The sequence below is a fragment of the Alligator sinensis genome, unplaced genomic scaffold (assembly GCF_000455745.1).
Source record: "Alligator sinensis unplaced genomic scaffold, ASM45574v1 scaffold216_1, whole genome shotgun sequence".
NCBI lineage: Eukaryota > Metazoa > Chordata > Crocodylia > Alligatoridae > Alligator > Alligator sinensis.
Genome location: NW_005841868.1, coordinates 3,499,442 through 3,516,870, shown reverse-complemented (window position 1 = coordinate 3,516,870; position 17,429 = coordinate 3,499,442). Strand labels below are relative to the sequence as shown.

At 44.1% G+C, this 17,429-nt stretch overlaps 1 protein-coding gene across 6 annotated transcripts in view; it reads right to left on the bottom strand.

Annotated features, from left to right (window-relative positions):
* The window catches only part of NF2 (neurofibromin 2), a 67,832-nt gene that overhangs the window by 20,769 nt on the left and 29,634 nt on the right, over positions 1-17,429 (bottom strand). For 4 of the 6 annotated variants that reach the window (XR_003092053.1, XM_025193274.1, XM_025193269.1 and 1 more), the window contains exons 7-14: positions 16,702-16,777; positions 16,166-16,300; positions 13,752-13,826; positions 12,109-12,222; positions 9,796-9,918; positions 9,159-9,376; positions 5,656-5,761; positions 1-17 (exon numbers count right to left, since the gene is read on the bottom strand). The exon at positions 1-17 is cut by the window's left edge and continues 75 nt beyond it. Coding sequence is in view for 5 of the 6 variants with exons in the window: in XM_025193274.1 (XP_025049059.1) it covers positions 1-17; positions 5,656-5,761; positions 9,159-9,376; positions 9,796-9,918; positions 12,109-12,222; positions 13,752-13,826; positions 16,166-16,300; positions 16,702-16,777 (864 nt within the window). In the remaining variant the exon portion in view is untranslated. Of the gene's footprint in view, positions 18-3,042; positions 3,224-3,800; positions 3,865-5,655; positions 5,762-9,158; positions 9,377-9,795; positions 9,919-12,108; positions 12,223-13,751; positions 13,827-16,165; positions 16,301-16,701; positions 16,778-17,429 lie in introns of those variants that run through there. The other 2 variants (XM_025193297.1, XM_025193286.1) reach the window with 2 other exon arrangements.

The window sequence follows — 17,429 nt, the reverse complement described above, 5'->3', positions numbered from 1 at the left end:
CTCGAGTTCATCGGCTGCTAAAGACAGAGTACAAATTAATCATCTTTGGACGTGCAATTGCTGTTGCCTGCAAACATTTAGTAACAGAAGGGCACAATAAGAGAGAAAAAGCAACTGCTGACCCCATAATGCAAGAAGCTACTTAATGGTACTTCAGTGAAGAGCTAGCTCGCTGACTGTATGAGTAATTCAGGTCATATACTAGTACTTTGTATCCCTTTTGCAGGATGCTGTGTTGGCTCCAACAGAAGTGAGCAAAAAAGTGTCTCCATTGCTGTTGTCAGGGTTAAGGAGTGGTTTCAGATAAGGTACCCTTCACATTCCTTAAGGTCATCCACAAAACCTAGCCTGCTCCACTGTCAAAATTACACCATACAGCTACTTTGATGATAGCACCCTTTACGCTGAGAGATTCTCCAAATGCTTTTAGTACTAGAAAAAGCTGGTGCAGTTTAGTGCTTAGAGAACTGCCCTGGAATTTAGGGGACTATTCCCAGCTGTCACTGGCCAGGTGGCTGACTTAAGACAAGCCACCTCTGTGCCTCCCTTTCCTCCATCTGTAAAATGGGGATCATGAAACTGACCTTTGATATCTACTGATGAAAACTGCTACATAAGAGTTAGACAATGTTATTGACATATTATAGCTGTCACTACAGATTCTGTTTAAATGTAGCTACCTCTTGGGAGAATCTTGGCAGGTATTTAATGGTAAAAGCCACACTACAGTTAAAGAAAGGAAATAAATTGTGTCAATACAAAACACTAAGAAAGAAAAAATCCTACATGCAAAGGAAATAAGTTGGTAGAATGAAGTGAGAAATTGGTCAGGACCTTTGACTTAACATCCTGCCTACAGCATAGTTACACAGTATCCTCAATGGCCACAAACAGCCAAGATCTCAGTTTTAAGCCTTATCTGAAAGACATCAATTCAAGCAACAAACTGTGCCCTCTAGCCATAGGCCAAGGAATTAGTTTACTGAAGAGCATCATGCACTGTATCAGCACCAGTAATTCCTGCAATACACTATTTGTTACTTTAAAATCTACCCTACTTTGGCCTGAAGATCAGAGCAAAGGTCTTGGGCTTTGTGGCTAAGCTTGTTTAAAGATTGGACAACTATCAGTAAGGTCAAGAAGAGGACTGAGTCTGGGACTGAGGGCTGGGATGTCTGTGCACTTCACCGATTAGGAAGCTATCCTTGGTTGTTAGTTTCCCTCCCTTCTAAGATTTGAAATGAACCTACAATTGCAATCTCTCCCTATTTGGCAACAGCAGTCAGAAATGAAATAAGTGACATTTTTACTCCATATAGTAGTCCTTCCCTCACCACATGCATGGAATTCATGGGTGGCAGAGACTTGTCCTGGAATCAATTAATGTGAGGAGTCAGTATTTCCCTTGTTCTGCAGATCTGGGACAGAATTATATTTCCCTCTGGGTGCTCTACACATGCCATTAATGTGAAGCAATAAGTTTATTGCTCTCATGCATGCCATTTGAATGTGTGCATGGGAGCAATAAACTCTAGAGTTCATTGCCATTTGCACATGCACCTGGGACTGCAGCATGTTGAGCCAGGTTGGAGCAGCCCCGGCTGGCAGGAAGCTCCAGGAGCGGTCAGCCTGCCAGTCTTGAACTGCTTCCCCTGCCCCTGCCCCCCCACCCCAGCTCAGTGTGCTGCAGAGGGGCTGGCTGGGGCACAAGGACATTTCAATGCAAGGCTAGCCAGCAGGCAGCCCCTGCAATGAAGCACCCCAGCGAGCTGAGGCAACATCTATATATGTACTACTACAGAGTTTTTTACTCCGCAGCAGGACAGTACTTATATTTACAAGTACTTTCCCACTACAAAGTAAATTAATTTACTCCAACCTAATAGGGGCCCCCCCATGTAGATGCTGAGATGTTTATTGCACAGCTAATTCATCAACTGCGCAGTAAACATCTCTTGTAAAAACATCCTCCATGGAATAAATGGTACTGACCAAGCGACTTAGCCTTTTTGGCACTTATACACAGGTCATAATTTGATTACCCCTGCAATGGGAAGTGTACATCTGCACGCGCAGTATGGAAGCACTGGCTGGGCAGGTACACATGTGCATAGCTACTGTTTAGGTCCACAAAGGGTTATAAAATTCTACACCTGGAGCTGAAATATGAACATTTGTACAATTAGAAGTAATCAAGAACGAAGCAACTAAAGCTTGGTTCTCTCTTGGTTCTCTGGCAAGAGGGTTACGTTAAGTTTGGCACTCTGCACATAGTATATGCACTAGTTTCCCCTCCTGCTTCTTCTCCAGGGCACAGCTTATTTCATGGCTGCACTGCTCAAACAGCAAAGTAAATATTGCTTTGGGACCATGAACAGGGACATCCACGGGCCCAGTTTAAAATCCACAGTGTGGAGGTAAAGTAGGGACAAAATAACAAACGAACAAACAAACAAAAAAACCCACCTTAAATCACTAAGGCGCTTTAACAATTTTACCCAGTGCGAAGACCCCCAGCCCGTGTGCTGCATCCTTCTGGCCTTAAATCATTTTAGATAATTTACAAGATTTCAAATGTTTACAGACTTTGGGCACTTTTACACATGATCTGGGGGTGGGAGAGGGCAGCACTTTAACTAGAGCAGCTACCAGCTGCTTTAATTAAAAAGTGTTGCAGTGACTCATGTATCAGTGTCCCTATGCTTAAAAATGGCAGCTTGAACTAAAGCTTATTCAACAAGCTTTATTTCAAGCAATCTGCTGCCATTTTCAAGTGCGGGGACGCTGATACACGAGACACAGGAGGTTGCTGGAGTACAGTAATTACCACATTCCCGCAGACTCTATTAAATTGAGTCTGCTCTGACATGCTGTAATTACAGCGCATCAAAGCAGCCTCCGCACTTATATACAGGCACCCTTTAAAAGGAGCTTCAGGAGCTCTGTTCTCTAAATCATCATTCCAATTTTTTGTCACTATCATCATCATCATCATGTTCTTCCCTATGGGTTTAGGAAAAATCACCAGGCAGGGAGTTGGGGTGGAGGCAGCTGCTGAAGACCAGGGATAAAGAGACTGGTATGGAAAGAAAGAGGACATCTGTGAAGGGTCTGCCAAGTCCTCCTGAGAGTGATGAGAATTCTTCCCCTCCTTTTACTCCTCTTGCACTCTGCCAGCAGATGGGAATTGGATGAGACTCGCTCTGGAGCCAGACACTGCCAACTGCATCAATAAAGAATGGCACAAAGCAATTGTATCCCTGCTGGCCAGAGACTTAAATTCATATTCCCTTTGTGCTGCATATGCCAATGGCTAGTAATTAAAAAAAAAAAAAAGCCAGCTGGCCATGGACTCCAAGAGCTGCAAGGACACTTTAGAAAGCTCTGTAAAGAACATCAACAGCCAGTCAGAGATGGGAATGTCACAGAACTATTAATGATCACTTGTCCTTTTGGCAGCTTTAGCTACTTCTGCTCTTCCATGTCTCTCTCACTTTCCTCCCTTGGCAGCCTAGTAAAAGGATCCCACTCGCTCTGATTGCTGAGAGACCATATAACCTAACTACAGGGACAAAACAGGAAAGCACATATTTAGGAGTTACAGCCTAGTAAAGGCAGGGAGAGGTCCAGATACCATACAGTATATTAGGCAGAGCTGCTATTTACCTAAGGGGCATAAGCTTCCTAACATGAAGATGCAGTAGCTTTAGAAACCCATCTCCTCTACGTCACTACATTCTTATTCACCTTCTCCAATTGTTCATGGTCCCTCTGCGTGCTAGCAGGGAAGGGATGCTTACCTATAGCCACCTCTCTGAAACACTGTGCAAGTACTGGATTTCAGTATTTTCACTTGACTGCCCCCTAACACAGAGCAGAGCAAGACAAACCACATGGGAAGAAAAAAAGACAGGCATAACAACAGATGAGGAGAAGAGCACTTCAGAAATACACAGCACACTAAGCAGCGCTCTACTTATGCAACTACAGTGGCCACACTTGCATATTACTGACATTTGCCATCACGGTAAATAGCAACCTTTGAGCACATGTGATGTATTGGTACTTATCGAGTTAATCTGAGTGGCAACCTACAGGGGGCAGCTAAAAATGTAACTAGAAGTAGAAAAAAAAAAAGAGAAAGTCTCCTTTTTTCTTCCCCATACTGGGAGCTTTGCTGTGAAAAGCTCACATCCCTTTAAAAGGAGAGGGTGCAACAAAATGTATGGCAGAAGCAGAAGTTCTACATGGAATGCCTCCAGGATCGATACAGCAGGAGGGGTGGAACCCATCTTGATTCTGTCCTGCAATACTCCCTTTAATCGTATTTCAGTTCTAGAGGCAAGAATATATCAATGCTGGCTACTGATTAGCACAGAGCAAGACACAGAGGATGGGGCAGGAGAAGAAAGCTTGCTAGTCACTTTCCTGTGGGTTTAACGAAGGATGGACCCACCAGCCTAAGGGAGCCTAGAGATATAAAACTCTTCGCTTGACTGATATGGCCATTAGGCTTTCAAGCAAGGATCTGCCACCCTTTGGGTACAATAAAGCCATCATTAGAGAGCTAGTGGACCTTCAGCAGCCTGTTGATCCATGGGGTAGTAAAGCTAGGAGCATTCCAAAAGGCAGCTTATAAAGCACAGAGGCAGTGAGCATTCAACTTGGGGCCCTCAGGCTGGAAGTGTCTGACTTATTTCATCTCTGCAGTTTCTTAAAAGCTTCTGAACATTTTCAGGAAGCTTTGGAGAATCTGGATGAAAAGTGATGTACCTCAAACTCTTTCTACTACCTGTTTGAACACTTATGCGAAGGGAGGGAGGTTTGAAGAAAACCTGCAATGGGGAAAGGGTTAATAACTATTCTCTTTTGGATGCAACCCACGAGTTTATTCATGAAGACAACCCATCCCCCTCCAAGACAAACAGCAGTATGGGAAGAGCAGAAAGTGTAAGCTGCTGAGGCTGAAAATATTTGATAGCAAAGCAGTTCCTAATGTGATTTATTGCATTATAAAGGAAAAACAGGAAAAAGGGAATTGCCAGATCAAATCAGAGTAGTGGTCATTTGGTCTAGAATTCAGTCTCCCAGAGCCACCAACACAGGATGTTTCAATGGAAGGTGTGAAAACCTCTTCCTGGGCAATTACATAATCATCCCTCCCCAAAGGAAGTTACTTCCTGAACCCAGGTAGTCAGCAGTTGGTTTATGCCCTGAAGCATGAGTTTACAGGTTTTGAGCAATTTTTATCCTATCTAATGAAATGAAGGATGTTCTTATATGAATAAGTATTTAATCCTATTCTGAATGCTGCTACTAAGCCCTCAGCCACAAATACTACCTTATGTCAGTGAGCACTACAGGCTAACAAAGCACTGCTTTTCATTAGCTTAAAGCCTGCTGCCTTTACTTTAACTGGGGAACTTCCTTGTTCTTTGATTATGAAACAGGGTAAGTAGGAGGCAAAATGAAGCCATCTCCTCTCTGCTAGCGAGGGAGCCCAGGATTCTGTCAGCCAGCACAGGAAATTGCTGGCAATTACCATTCCTGCGCAACCAAATAACCCAACTCATGTCACTCCACAAAGGGACCTTTGTGCCCTCTCATGTAGCAGCGGGGGAAGGGAGCAATAGAACTATAATATAGATCACTTACTGTGTAGGATGACTTGCTGGTGATCTCCAAGAGTTTTTGCTTTGCTCTCCGCTCTGACTCACGGGCTTCCTGAAGGTCCTGCTTTAGCTGATCAGCCTCCTTTGCCCTAGATACAGGAGCAGCAATAATGACAAATACCAGATCAAAGTTGAGCAGGGAGGAATAGAGCATGTTAAAAGCTGGAAGAAAGGCAATGAAGCACAGTCTAGATGTAGGGAGAATTGATATTTCTCTGGCAATGAGACTTGTCAAATTATGGAATAGACTGTACAAGGAAAATGGTGGGAACTAAAGCACTTGAAACTTTCGAACCAGACTGAACAAAACATGACGGAAACAAACCTGCGCTGGCTACTGTACATGAGAGACCAACTAGATGATCTACTAGGGTCTTTTATATCAGTTTATAGCCAGATACCCCAGGCAAAGATTCCAGAAATGGCAAGGTTAAAAATCAGGAAGTGCGTATATAGGCATTATGCCAACCTTTGCAAAGAGACTAACACTTGAAGGAGCAGGTCAAGCTAGTTAGAGTAGAAAGAGCAACTTGGGAACAACAATGAACAATCAAAAATTGAAGGAGAGCAGACTGAAGCTCCTGCTTGTCTTCTGAATATTAACCATCTACTAAGAGCTGCAATAATTAAATGTACTCTATACAGAAAATACTCAACAAGTATATGGCCCTTCACACTAATCTCAGAGCCCTGGGGTTTTACTATAGCATTTCCCCTGGATGCTCACAGCTCCTGAGGATATGCCCTGGGTGGAAAGCAAAGGGAAAGATCGGGAGGAGAGGTTGGAGAGATGAAAGCCTACTTTGCTGAATCAAAGTTTACAGGAAGATCAAGGTAGAGAAAGGATTAGGGACAGTTCCTGAGCAAGTGAAATCTGAAACCTATTGCATTCCTATAGCAAGGAAGCTGCTATTTTTAATCCACCCACTAATGAATGCACTGTACAACAGGAACTCTAGCATCTTAAAGCTAGAAACATGAAATTTAATGCATGACAAACTCTGGCACCAAGGGCAGAATCACAGAATCAAAGGAGTGGAAGGGACCTGTAAGATCATCAAGCCTGGTTCCCTGCCATGGATAGGGGGTTATTGCACTCAAACATGCTCAATGAGGTGCCTGTCCAGCCTCCTCCTGAACACTCCAAGGATGGAGACTACACCACCTCTGCTGGGAGTGTGTTCCAGATTCTAGATACCCTTACGGAAAAGAAGATTTTCCTAATGTCTAACTTAAATCTTCCCTCAATTAGTTTGTGCCTGTTGGTCCTTGTCCTCCCTGGAGGTGCTCTATTGAAGAGCTGCTCCCCTAGATCTTGGTGTTCATCCTTGACATACTTGTGGGCAGCTATCAAGTCACCTCAGTCTTCTCTTGCTCCAGTACCTGGAATCTCTCTTCAAAGGGCCTATCCTCCAGGCCCCTGATCATCCGAGTGGCCCTTCTCTACAACCTTTGAAGTTTATCAACATCCTTCCTAAAGTGTGGTGTACAGAACTGGACACAGTACTCCAGCTGTGGCCTCACCAAATAGAGGGGGAGAAGCACCTCTCTGAATCTGTTCGCACCACATCGGCTGATACACACCAGAGTCCTATTTGCCCTGCTGGCAACTTCATCACACGGTTGGCTCATATTCATCTTCTGCTCAACTGTCACCCCAAGGTCCCTCTCAGATATAGTGCCAGACAGAGGACCACTATCCATCATATAGATATGGTGAAGGTTCCTCCTACCTGGATGAAGGAGCTGGCACTTCTCTACTGAACCTCATCTGACTGCGTTCAGCCCATAGGACCAATCTGTCAAGGTCATCTTGGATCCTTACTCAGATGTGTCCACATTTCCCCACAGCTTGGTGTAGTCTGCAAACTTAACCACCGAGCTTTCTACCCCTTCATCCAAGGCATTGATAAAGATGTTGAAGAGCACGGGCCCAAGCACTGATCCCTGGGGAACACCACTGGAGATGGCCCTCCAGGATAAAGCCATCCCATCAATTACAACTCTCTGGGATCAACCTCTGAGTCGGTTGCCAACCCACCTCACTGTAGACTGGTTTAGGGCAGTACCCTCCAGCTCGATAGGATCTCATGGGAAATGGCATCAAAGGCCTTGCTGAAGTCTAGGTAAATGATGTCACCCTCATGCCCTTTGTCCCGCTAATTAGTTACCTAGTCATAAAAGGACACCAGGTTTGTTAGGCATGACCTGCCCTTGACAAATCCCCAATTGTTGCTTCTTAACACCCCACCAGTTACAAGCTTGTGGTTGATGGCCTCCTTGGACAATTTTTTCAAAGATTGCTCCCAGGACCAAGGTTAGACTGCCCAGTCTGTAGTTTGCAGGATCATCCTTTTTTCCTTTTTTCAGGATGGGTATCACGTTAACTCTCTTTCAGTCATTTGGGACCACTCCCAAGTTCCAAGACTCTTTGAACAGCTTTGCCAGAGGCTCTGCTATGAGCTCAGCCAGTTCTTTCATGACTCTTGGATGCAGGTCATCTGGCCCAGAAGACTTGAATACATCCAGATGATCTAAGAGTACCCTCACCTGTTGAGAACTGATTTTATGTGGGTTGTCTTCCCCATATTCCCTGGGCCTCTGGAGAGGTGAACAGCTCCTGTCTGATTTCAGGAACACCGATTTGAAGTAAGCAGTTAGGAGCTCTACCTTTTCATGGGGATCAACTGCAGGCTGCCCCCTCGAATTCTGTAGGGGTCCCACAGTGGTGCTTGATTTTTTTTCTTGCTCCCTATGTACCTATAGAAGAACTTTTTGTTGTCCTTTAAAGCCTAACATGCAACAGAAGCTCTGTGACTTGTCAGGACAATAAGAAGTCTGGGAGTGAAACACACAGAGGCCAGATGAAGAATAATGAATTGAATTTGGTAGCTAAAAGCAAAATTAAATATTTGGAAACTATAGAGGGCGTTTGTCAAGGAGTTGTAGGGTTGCCAGAGAGCACAAGCCAACAGTTGTTGATGTTTATGTAGTGTTTGCTCCAAGATGATTCGGGGAAAGAGACTTGCACAGTTTAGAAGGAACAATGTCTTCCAGGTCCAAAATATTCCACCCATTCCCAAAGCTATTAGTTGAGGACCCATCTTCTAGTCACTCTGCATAGTATTTCTTTCCTCCCAATAAGAACACAGGGAAGCAGCAAGCACCAGAAAGAGAAGAAAAAAAAAAAAAAAAATACAGGGATAGCTACACTCTCTCTCTGTAATATCTCTATCTGCATCTCTCTCTACATATAGTAGCATCAGTTTACCATGCAGTGACTAGCTAATCATGGCAAGCAGTTCCATAAAGGAAGGAACCAGCTGGGGCCATAAGCCATTGCATGCGCAGGGGATGCCAGGGGCTCACTGTCAACCATCTGGAAGGTCTATGCAGTGGTGATATCTGAGTAAACTGTCTTGGCTAGCTCACTGAGAGACTTGGAAAATGAAGCACCAAAGCAGGTGCAGGGTTCTTCCTTCTGACCTTCTCTCTGATTCTTCTGCCATTTTCAGGGCCAACATCTCTGCTTCCAGCACCTTCTGTTCCATCAAGCGTTTCTCCTCTTCTGTCCGGATGGCTGTTGCTTTGATTCGCTGCATCTCCTGTTCTGCCTCAGCTGCTTTCTGAGCCAGGAGCTTGGCCTCCTCTTCTGTGATCTGGGCTTTTTCAGCCAGCAAATCCGCCGTCTCTTCAGACCTCATCTGAGAAGTAATGCACATCTCTGTCAGTATGTACAGGACCTCCACCACAATGTACATAAGATCCAATTGCAGAAACTGAGCTGCCTCCCCCACCAATTACATTCGAGTCAGAGTTAAACTGAACTCCCCACTTACACAGTAGTCTGCAGTGCCCTGGCCTTTGCATACTAGCTCCCAAAACCCAAAAAATATTAGCATCTATATCTCTAATCAAACTTCCTTGGAGATCCTGATACAGCGGGAATCAACCCTCCTCCAGAACTCTTACTTCATACCCATCTGACCAGCCTATCTGCCCCCCTGATCACTATCCACTTTGATCACAACCTCAAGGTGCTTACTGCATGTCCCCTAGAACATTTCAGCAGCAGAGATCAAGAATGGCTGCAGTGCCTGGGGAAGGTTCCCCACAGACTTACCAGAGCCTCATTGGCCATTGTGGCCTCTTCTTTTAGCTGCAAAAGCCTCCTCTCTAACTCATCCCTTGTTCGCTCTGCCTCTTCCCTCATCTGCTTCTCCCGGGCCAGACGCTGTCGTTCCATCTATGGACAAGGGTCAGAGAAGGGAAAAGCCACATATATCAGTGTAACAAAAGTTTGATGCATCACGTAAGTATAGTGCCATCTCACAGGACAGGAAGGGAGGACTGTTCAGTGGTTAGAATGCAGGACTGAGTAATCCTGAATATGAAAGAATATACAGTTATTTTCAGACCAGCACAACAGATCTAGCCTAGCGCACTAACAGTTCCTTCCCCTTTGCATTCATTCACCGTGGAAGCCAGAAAGGAGTACAATGTCCCACATTCCAACTCCTATACAAGGCAAGCTGCTACCTCGGACGCTGTCAACAAAAAGCCACGATACCCTCGCCAGTACAACAAAACCTACCAGAATGTCCTGCACCTGAAACCCAGAAGAGTGTGGAGTGAAAAGGCAGTTCTCTGATACTGGCTGTTTAAAACAGCAGCAGCATACTATGCAAACTCAGGCCAAGTGGTGAAGGGGACCCACAAAGGCAGTTAGTATGCCAGTTTGTTAGCCACATACCACAGTAATAGATCCATTATAAATGTCTAGATTACATTCAAGGATCGCTGCATTATTCATAGGACATGCAGAGTTTAATAAAAGGAAAAGAGTGTGGCAAGACACTTTCCTGGTCCTCAGCCACAGGCTGTGCTCTGAAAGCATGCTATTCATTGCAACAGGACTGCTGCTTCTGTCTGTTAAAGATGCTCCTCATCATTTATGACTTATCACAAGCTGTATCATAGGCACTCATAGGCCCCTGATGTTACAGAGCTGCCCAGAGCTAGTTAACAATTCCAGAGCTTGAGGACTGAGGTGGAACATGGGGATTAAATCAAGACAGGGCAGCACATCACCACAGGATCCATGGCATTTCTTGTGCAGTGTATACTTTTCCACAGCCCTGCAAAAACACTGTCCATTTCATTGTCTACAATAAATGTAGAGTTGCCCCATATCCAGTGCCAGGTAGTCACAACCCCATGTAGCTTCCCCCAAGACCACAGGCCCCCCACCAGGTTGCCAACAGGATCTCAAGCTTCTGTTGAATTTATTGAGAGGTCCTCCACTTTCCAAAAGGAACTCATTAAATTCCAAATACCTACTCCCCTGATATGCTGAAAGTTCCAGATTCCCTCTTCATCCTCCATGCCAAGAACAACTGCAGGGGGCTCCTTTAATTCTGCTCAAGCCAGTTTCTTATGGCCAAAGAGGTGGTTGTTGAATGCAAGTTGCTTTTCCTCTCAAAAGATGAAGACACGCACAATACCCTGGAGCCCACCCACTCAGCTCTCCTCCGTTCAGACAAGAGATCTGGACACAAGTCTTCTCTAAGGCCATCTACAGCATACCACTAAGCTGGTCAAAGCACTCAGTTCTAGCCCCACAATACTGTGTGGTGACCCTCAATAAACATGCTCAGATCCAAGTGAAGTACATTAATCTAATACTCTTTTGAGCTTAGACATCTCTTGGTGTAGCTGGTTGCTTTAGCTGTTGCTGCTGCTGCTGCTATCTAGTGGCTTACCCAGAAATGAAAATTTATATTCTAAGCAGTAGCACTAAGATTAGCTGTGTGGGTTTCAATGAGTAGAAAAGGTCTACGAGCAGAAAACAATGATTCATACAATCCAATTTGCTGATATACGCTCATTGGCTACATGCTGCTGCCTGTGATGTGCTGTTCCTGCCGCTTAGGCTGACCTGCAGTGGATAAAAGGAGGCCAGGACTAAATTAGCATGCAAGCTGCACACCCCAAAATGTCAGTGTGCATTCCATCACCATCTAATTAGAAAATGAGAGCACAGAGCAAAGGCAAAGCACAGCTTCCCCTCACAGGCCCTGCCTTAATTACGATCAACTTCCCCAAGACATTAAACTTTCCAGCAAAAGAGCCCAGAAGCAGGATTATCAGGGGCGGATAAACGCATATTTACAGTACACACAGGTTATCCCTTCCCTATTATACTCCTGAGCGTGTAGGCTGCTGACTTGGCAGCCATTCTGCCATCAACTCATGTAACAAAATACAGAATGACTGGTAGTGAGAAAGCAGGCTACTTAACAAGAAATTAAGTGTAGCCTAAACCTGGATAGTTCGACCTGCTGCTGGCTGTTTATGTCCTGCAATCTGCTTCTCCCTGCTAAGTTTATACTTCTGATTTTGGCTCAAGGGACGGCTGGATTGTAAGGCATCTCACCTGCTTCCTGGCTTTCTCTTCCCTGGCCTGTGCTTTCATCTGCTGGACTTCCAGTGAGTCTGCCTTTCTTCTTCTCATGAATAAGTCATGATTTCCAATACACAGCTGAAGAATCTGTCCCAGTCAAAAAGAAAAAAAAAGAGGAGTGGAAGGAAATCATCATATACTCATAAGGTGTGGCTTTTACTTCCGGCACCTAAAGTAGAGCTGTAGTAGCCAGCTCTTATAAAGCATTTTCAAGCATGAAATCTGCACAGGCCTAAAAAATTATCATCCCCATTTCAAAGATAAGGAAGATCAAGACACAAGAAGGTGGAATGAGTTGCCAAGGAATAGAACTTGGACTGTAAACTCTTTAGGGGCACAAAGAATATTTTTGTTCTGGATCTAGGTCCCTCATGACCACAGAGCTTTCGTAATTCAAACAGTAAAATAAGTCTTATACATTTCACTCTGGTTCTTTACTCAATGGACACTGCTGCCTTTTTGGGTTCAAGATTCACCTGCATGCAGCAGCAGAATGCTTACGGCTGAGCCATTCAATTTCAAAGCAGATGAATGCTACATACTAGGGGGGCCCACAACCTCATCCTCACCCCCCCTGCCACACCATGCCACATAGGCTCCCCCAATTCCAGGTTCCCCCAGCCCTATAGGCTGTACCATGTCACACGACTCTGCTCCCTGTGGCAGGGGCAATAACTGTAAGCCAAGGAGGGAGGGGGAGCCTGGAGACCCTGGTTGATACTACAGCTGGAGCTGTTTGGGGGGGGGGGAAGAGCAGCTGGGTAGGAACCTGGGGGCTGCAAATTAATCCCTCATGGCCTGCAGGCCACCAGTTGAACAACCTGGCTTACAACATCATTAATTGTATTCACCAGCTTCACAGTGGTTATTATAGCTTCTGGGTTAAATTTTCAAAAAGCAAATCAGCACCCAGAAGCTCTCACTGTTTCCAAAGAATGGAGAGCAGCACTGAAAATTAGGCCATTTTTTAATGCCTGAATGGGAGCTGTGTGGATGGAGTCAATTTTGTAAATCTGGCCCCATCTTACTATGAGGTTTCCCAACTGAATTATGATGGGTGTTTAATGTTTTCAATGAGGTAAAAAAAATGGCTATAAATAATGAATAGAACTGAGCCAAGGTCACCTACCTCTCTCTTTGGGCAACCACTTATCCCGACTCGAGGCTTGCCTCCTGAAAGAGGCCCAGTGTGGACCAGCCAATTAGTTAACATTTGCCTAGCAGCAAATGCTATCACCCCAGATCAAGGAGAAATATTTCAGCAGAGAAGCAAAAAGAAGGTCAGAGAGGCACACAGGATTTTAGAGGAGACAAAAAAATGTTTTACCTACCAAGTTCTGCCACAGTACTGGGCAGATGCAACCAAAAGAAGAACAATGGAAGTGGGGTGAATTTACATGAAGAAGCAAGCCCTCTTCTTATAAGTAGGCTACAACTTAATTGCATATACCACACTGGATTTAACCTAGAGTGCAGCAGTCCAGTTTGCTGCCTCGAACTATGGCCCGATTTGAAAAAGAGGAACCCCAAAAGTGTCTTGTCTTACTCTGCCTAGTGGAGCTTCCCCAGGAAATCAGTTGCAGATAATAAAAATCACTGTCTGTGAACTTACTCACCAGCTTGTTCACACGCAGTTTTGATGAATTGAACTTAAAGACATCAATCTTTTTGTCCAATGGCTTAATCGTAAACTGAAGAGAAGGAAAAAAAAAAAGAAAGTATCAAGCAAAGCCTAGTATTAAAAAAAAGAGGCCACAATGAGAATTACATAGAGTGCTGGCTAACAACAGGTCAGCGGAGTGCCAGATAAACAAGGCCGAGAGCTGTCTCCCATGGCTGGCTGCCAAACAGGCTAACTAGGATCAAAAGCAATCAAGGGAGTATTGTTCCCCTGGTCAGGAAAGCTCTGTGCCACACACACAAGCAACGTTTCCTCTGGCTGCAGGAGCAAAAAAAATGTTTTCTGTAGACAGGCAATGCCTTTCTTCTGCTGACCATCCCCAACAGAAGCACTGGGCTTCTGAGGGACAGCTCCATCCTTCGTCAAAGACAAAATACTTCTGTCCATCAGAATAAGGAGGAGTGAGAACATAAGAGAAAACTGTGGCCCATCAGAATAGAAATACTGGAGGAACCTGTCTGAACAGCCTAATGGAACAGGGGTTAAATAAGGAAAGTAGAAATGGGTACAGTAAATTTTCTACCCACCGATCTTCAGGCCTGATGACCAGTACGAGATTGTTGCTTATACTTGGTTTTCCAAGACTTAGGCTAGTTCAGTCTTACATAAAAAGGTGTCACTACTTCCCTTAGAAGACTGTTCTCAGTTTCAGATGTTATAACTGTCCTCTCACTTGTATTTAAACTCTCTTATGCCATCCTAAATGGTTTTACCCCCTTCTGGGTGCTTATATCATCCAAACCCTTTCCAGCTATGATGATCTCCCTCCAGGTTAAAGTGGATATCATGCCGATGGCAGTACCAGGGATAGGATTCTAACAAGATGGCCCTCACCAGCATAGCAGAGAGGGGACTACGGGCTCCTGAAACTCGAATGCTCAATAACACTGAATTTTTGGAGGCCAGAAATATATTCCATCACTCCGACATCACAAAAAAGCTGGCTGAACTGATAACCCTGTTGAATAGAGTCTATATCCATTAAACAAGGTCTATTTGTCAATACATTGTACTATCAGAAAACGAATTCAGCAGAACTCATCTCAGTGTCTTTGTTTTGTCAGTTTAAGAGTCAATCTTTAAACCTTTCACATAGGCAGACGTGTCTGAATGTCTTTGGATTTTAACTCGAGCAAAACCCATGATATTCACTGCTAGCAACAAGGGGAGGGGGAGAAGAGAAACACCAACTCTCCACAACCAGTTGATCTTTGTTACAACATATTAAACATCTCTGTTGTGTTGATGTAGCTGTCATACACAGCTATTAAGCCTGCTTACTATCATGTCAGGTCTACTTGTGGTCATCTTATTACAAGGATTATTGACATGATAGAAGATGACAGCTCCTTTCCCCAAGGAAAGATCTATTAGAGTCTTATGTCAAGGCCTAGCAACAGAGATTTCAGGTCTCAGATTCTTTGGAGGAATGCACGATCAGAAAGCTTTCACTTCTCTGACCTGGGGAGGTCTGCAAAGAGCCTTTGGAAATGAAAAACTGTTGTGCTTGGGGTGTTTCTTTATGTTACAGAAATTTTTAATTTTAAGTTCAACACCCCCCCCACACACACCATGGGCTAAGTAATCACCCAAGATGTAACAAAACATGGAATGAGAAATCTTTAGTTCCCACTGATATTACGTTTAAATTAAAAAGAAAAAAGAAAAAAAGCTAATGCTTCCCACCACAAATGTACCCCATTTCTTTTGTACAATTCCTTCAAATTGGAAAACAAATTAGTCAGTTTTACTTTCCATAGTCAATTTTATTCCAAAGTGTTTGATGTCCAACAATTCAGGTAACAGATTTGTATTTACATTGAGGGCTTAATCAAAAATCTTCTGTAAGCATTGGAACTAAACTACTTTACCCTCCTAGAAAAAAATTCCAATCATTGTGTCAAGCCAGGCAATTTGAAAGTTCGGAAGCTCAGAACACCATAATGAGGCAAAGAGGATCCAAAACCGTTCTTGCTAGGAAGATATTTAATTATACTTCACAATACAAGGCTACATTTGCAGTAAGACAGGATTCTCACCTTCTGAACTTTCAGACAGCTGGGCTGAGCACACCAAGGGAAATGTTCTTTATGAAATGGCTAAGCAGAGGTTTTGTAAATGCTCTAAAAATAACAAATAAAAATAGCTTCTGGCTGAGCTCTTGCATGCCTGCTTTCAGAAAACTTCTAAGAGCCTTGGAATTAAGGGTTCTACTGGAAAGGCTGAAACAGCCTTGGCTGTACTAGTCATAGCAAGTGCAAGCAAAACTGGAGATAAAAGAAGTCACATTAATTTGCTGCCATACTCCGATTGGGATTTGTATTAAAGATAAGGACAGACATGTCCTACCTCTTTATCGCTGTAAGAGATGTTCCGGATCTCATTCCATGGAAAAGAGATTTTGGGGGTCAGTCTGTTTTCTGGGTCATAAATGTGAAGCCCCAGGGCATCAACACCAAGTAACAGTTCAGTGCCCTTCTTATTCTGAAGGAGGGAAAAACAGAGCAGAGCACATCTTTTTATTCACTTAAGAAAAATTTGACACAAACAGTTACATTCTACTAGCATCATCCGGCCCTGAGCAGCGATAACTGCCATGCATCCTACAGGGACTTGTGCTTCCCAAGCCCCAGGCAGGTAGAGTGTATGGTGGTGGTGACTTGCTCATTCTCTTGGGAAAATTCAGTAATCAGCCTTCCACTAGCTCTCCTGGCTACAGAAAAGTAACTAGCACAGCGCACAAAAATTCCAGCCAGCAATCTCAAAGTCAGTTTGAAGGTGAGCCTATAATGGAAGAATCACCCTTTTATCTGTCACTGCCACTATTTCAGATGCACATGGGAGACATGTGAAACTAAAGAAACTCCACCCTGTCCCAGACTCACCTTTATTGCAAAGTAGTTCACTCCATACATCTCCAAGTCCTGAGCTATCTTCAAATATTCCATTTCAGCTTCATCTCTTGTCAGATAAAAAAGGATCAAAGATACAGATGTTGAGGAAGAATGGAGGATGAGGTGGTGCCTTCTCTTAGCCTCATATTACACAATGCACTGGAGCATGGTCTGGCTCCTCTGCACAGGTCAAGTCTGTCTTTACCAGCAGGATCAATGAAGATCCACAGCAAATCCCACTCTGCAGCCTGCCTGCATCCTAATGCCTGCACAGTAACACAATGCTTCAAGCTTTGCCTCGTATCCATTCCAGGTCCTTCAACATTAATGGAAATATACTCAATTTTTGCAGTCCTATATTCAGATGCATCTTCCTTTGTGCTCAGTCTGAAGGAGAAGAAGATTACTACCCTAGGCAGCAATTCACCAGATTAATCTGAAGTATTAAGGAATTGCTAGATTCCTAAGATTTCCCAAGCAAGGATTCCTATTGCTTTCTCCTACTCAATAAACATATCTTGCATCTCAATGGCTATCCAGAAGAAATGCTTCCAGGTCTCTTCACCAGCTGGTCTCACCATAGTAATATTCCAATGTCTCTATCTGGAATTCCATCAGTGTGAAACAACTGGGCAGCAGGGGTACTATAAAGGCAGAAGGCTCTTACCCCACAAAGGCGTTGCTCTATTTTAAACCTCACCTGTGTAGCTAAAAAGATT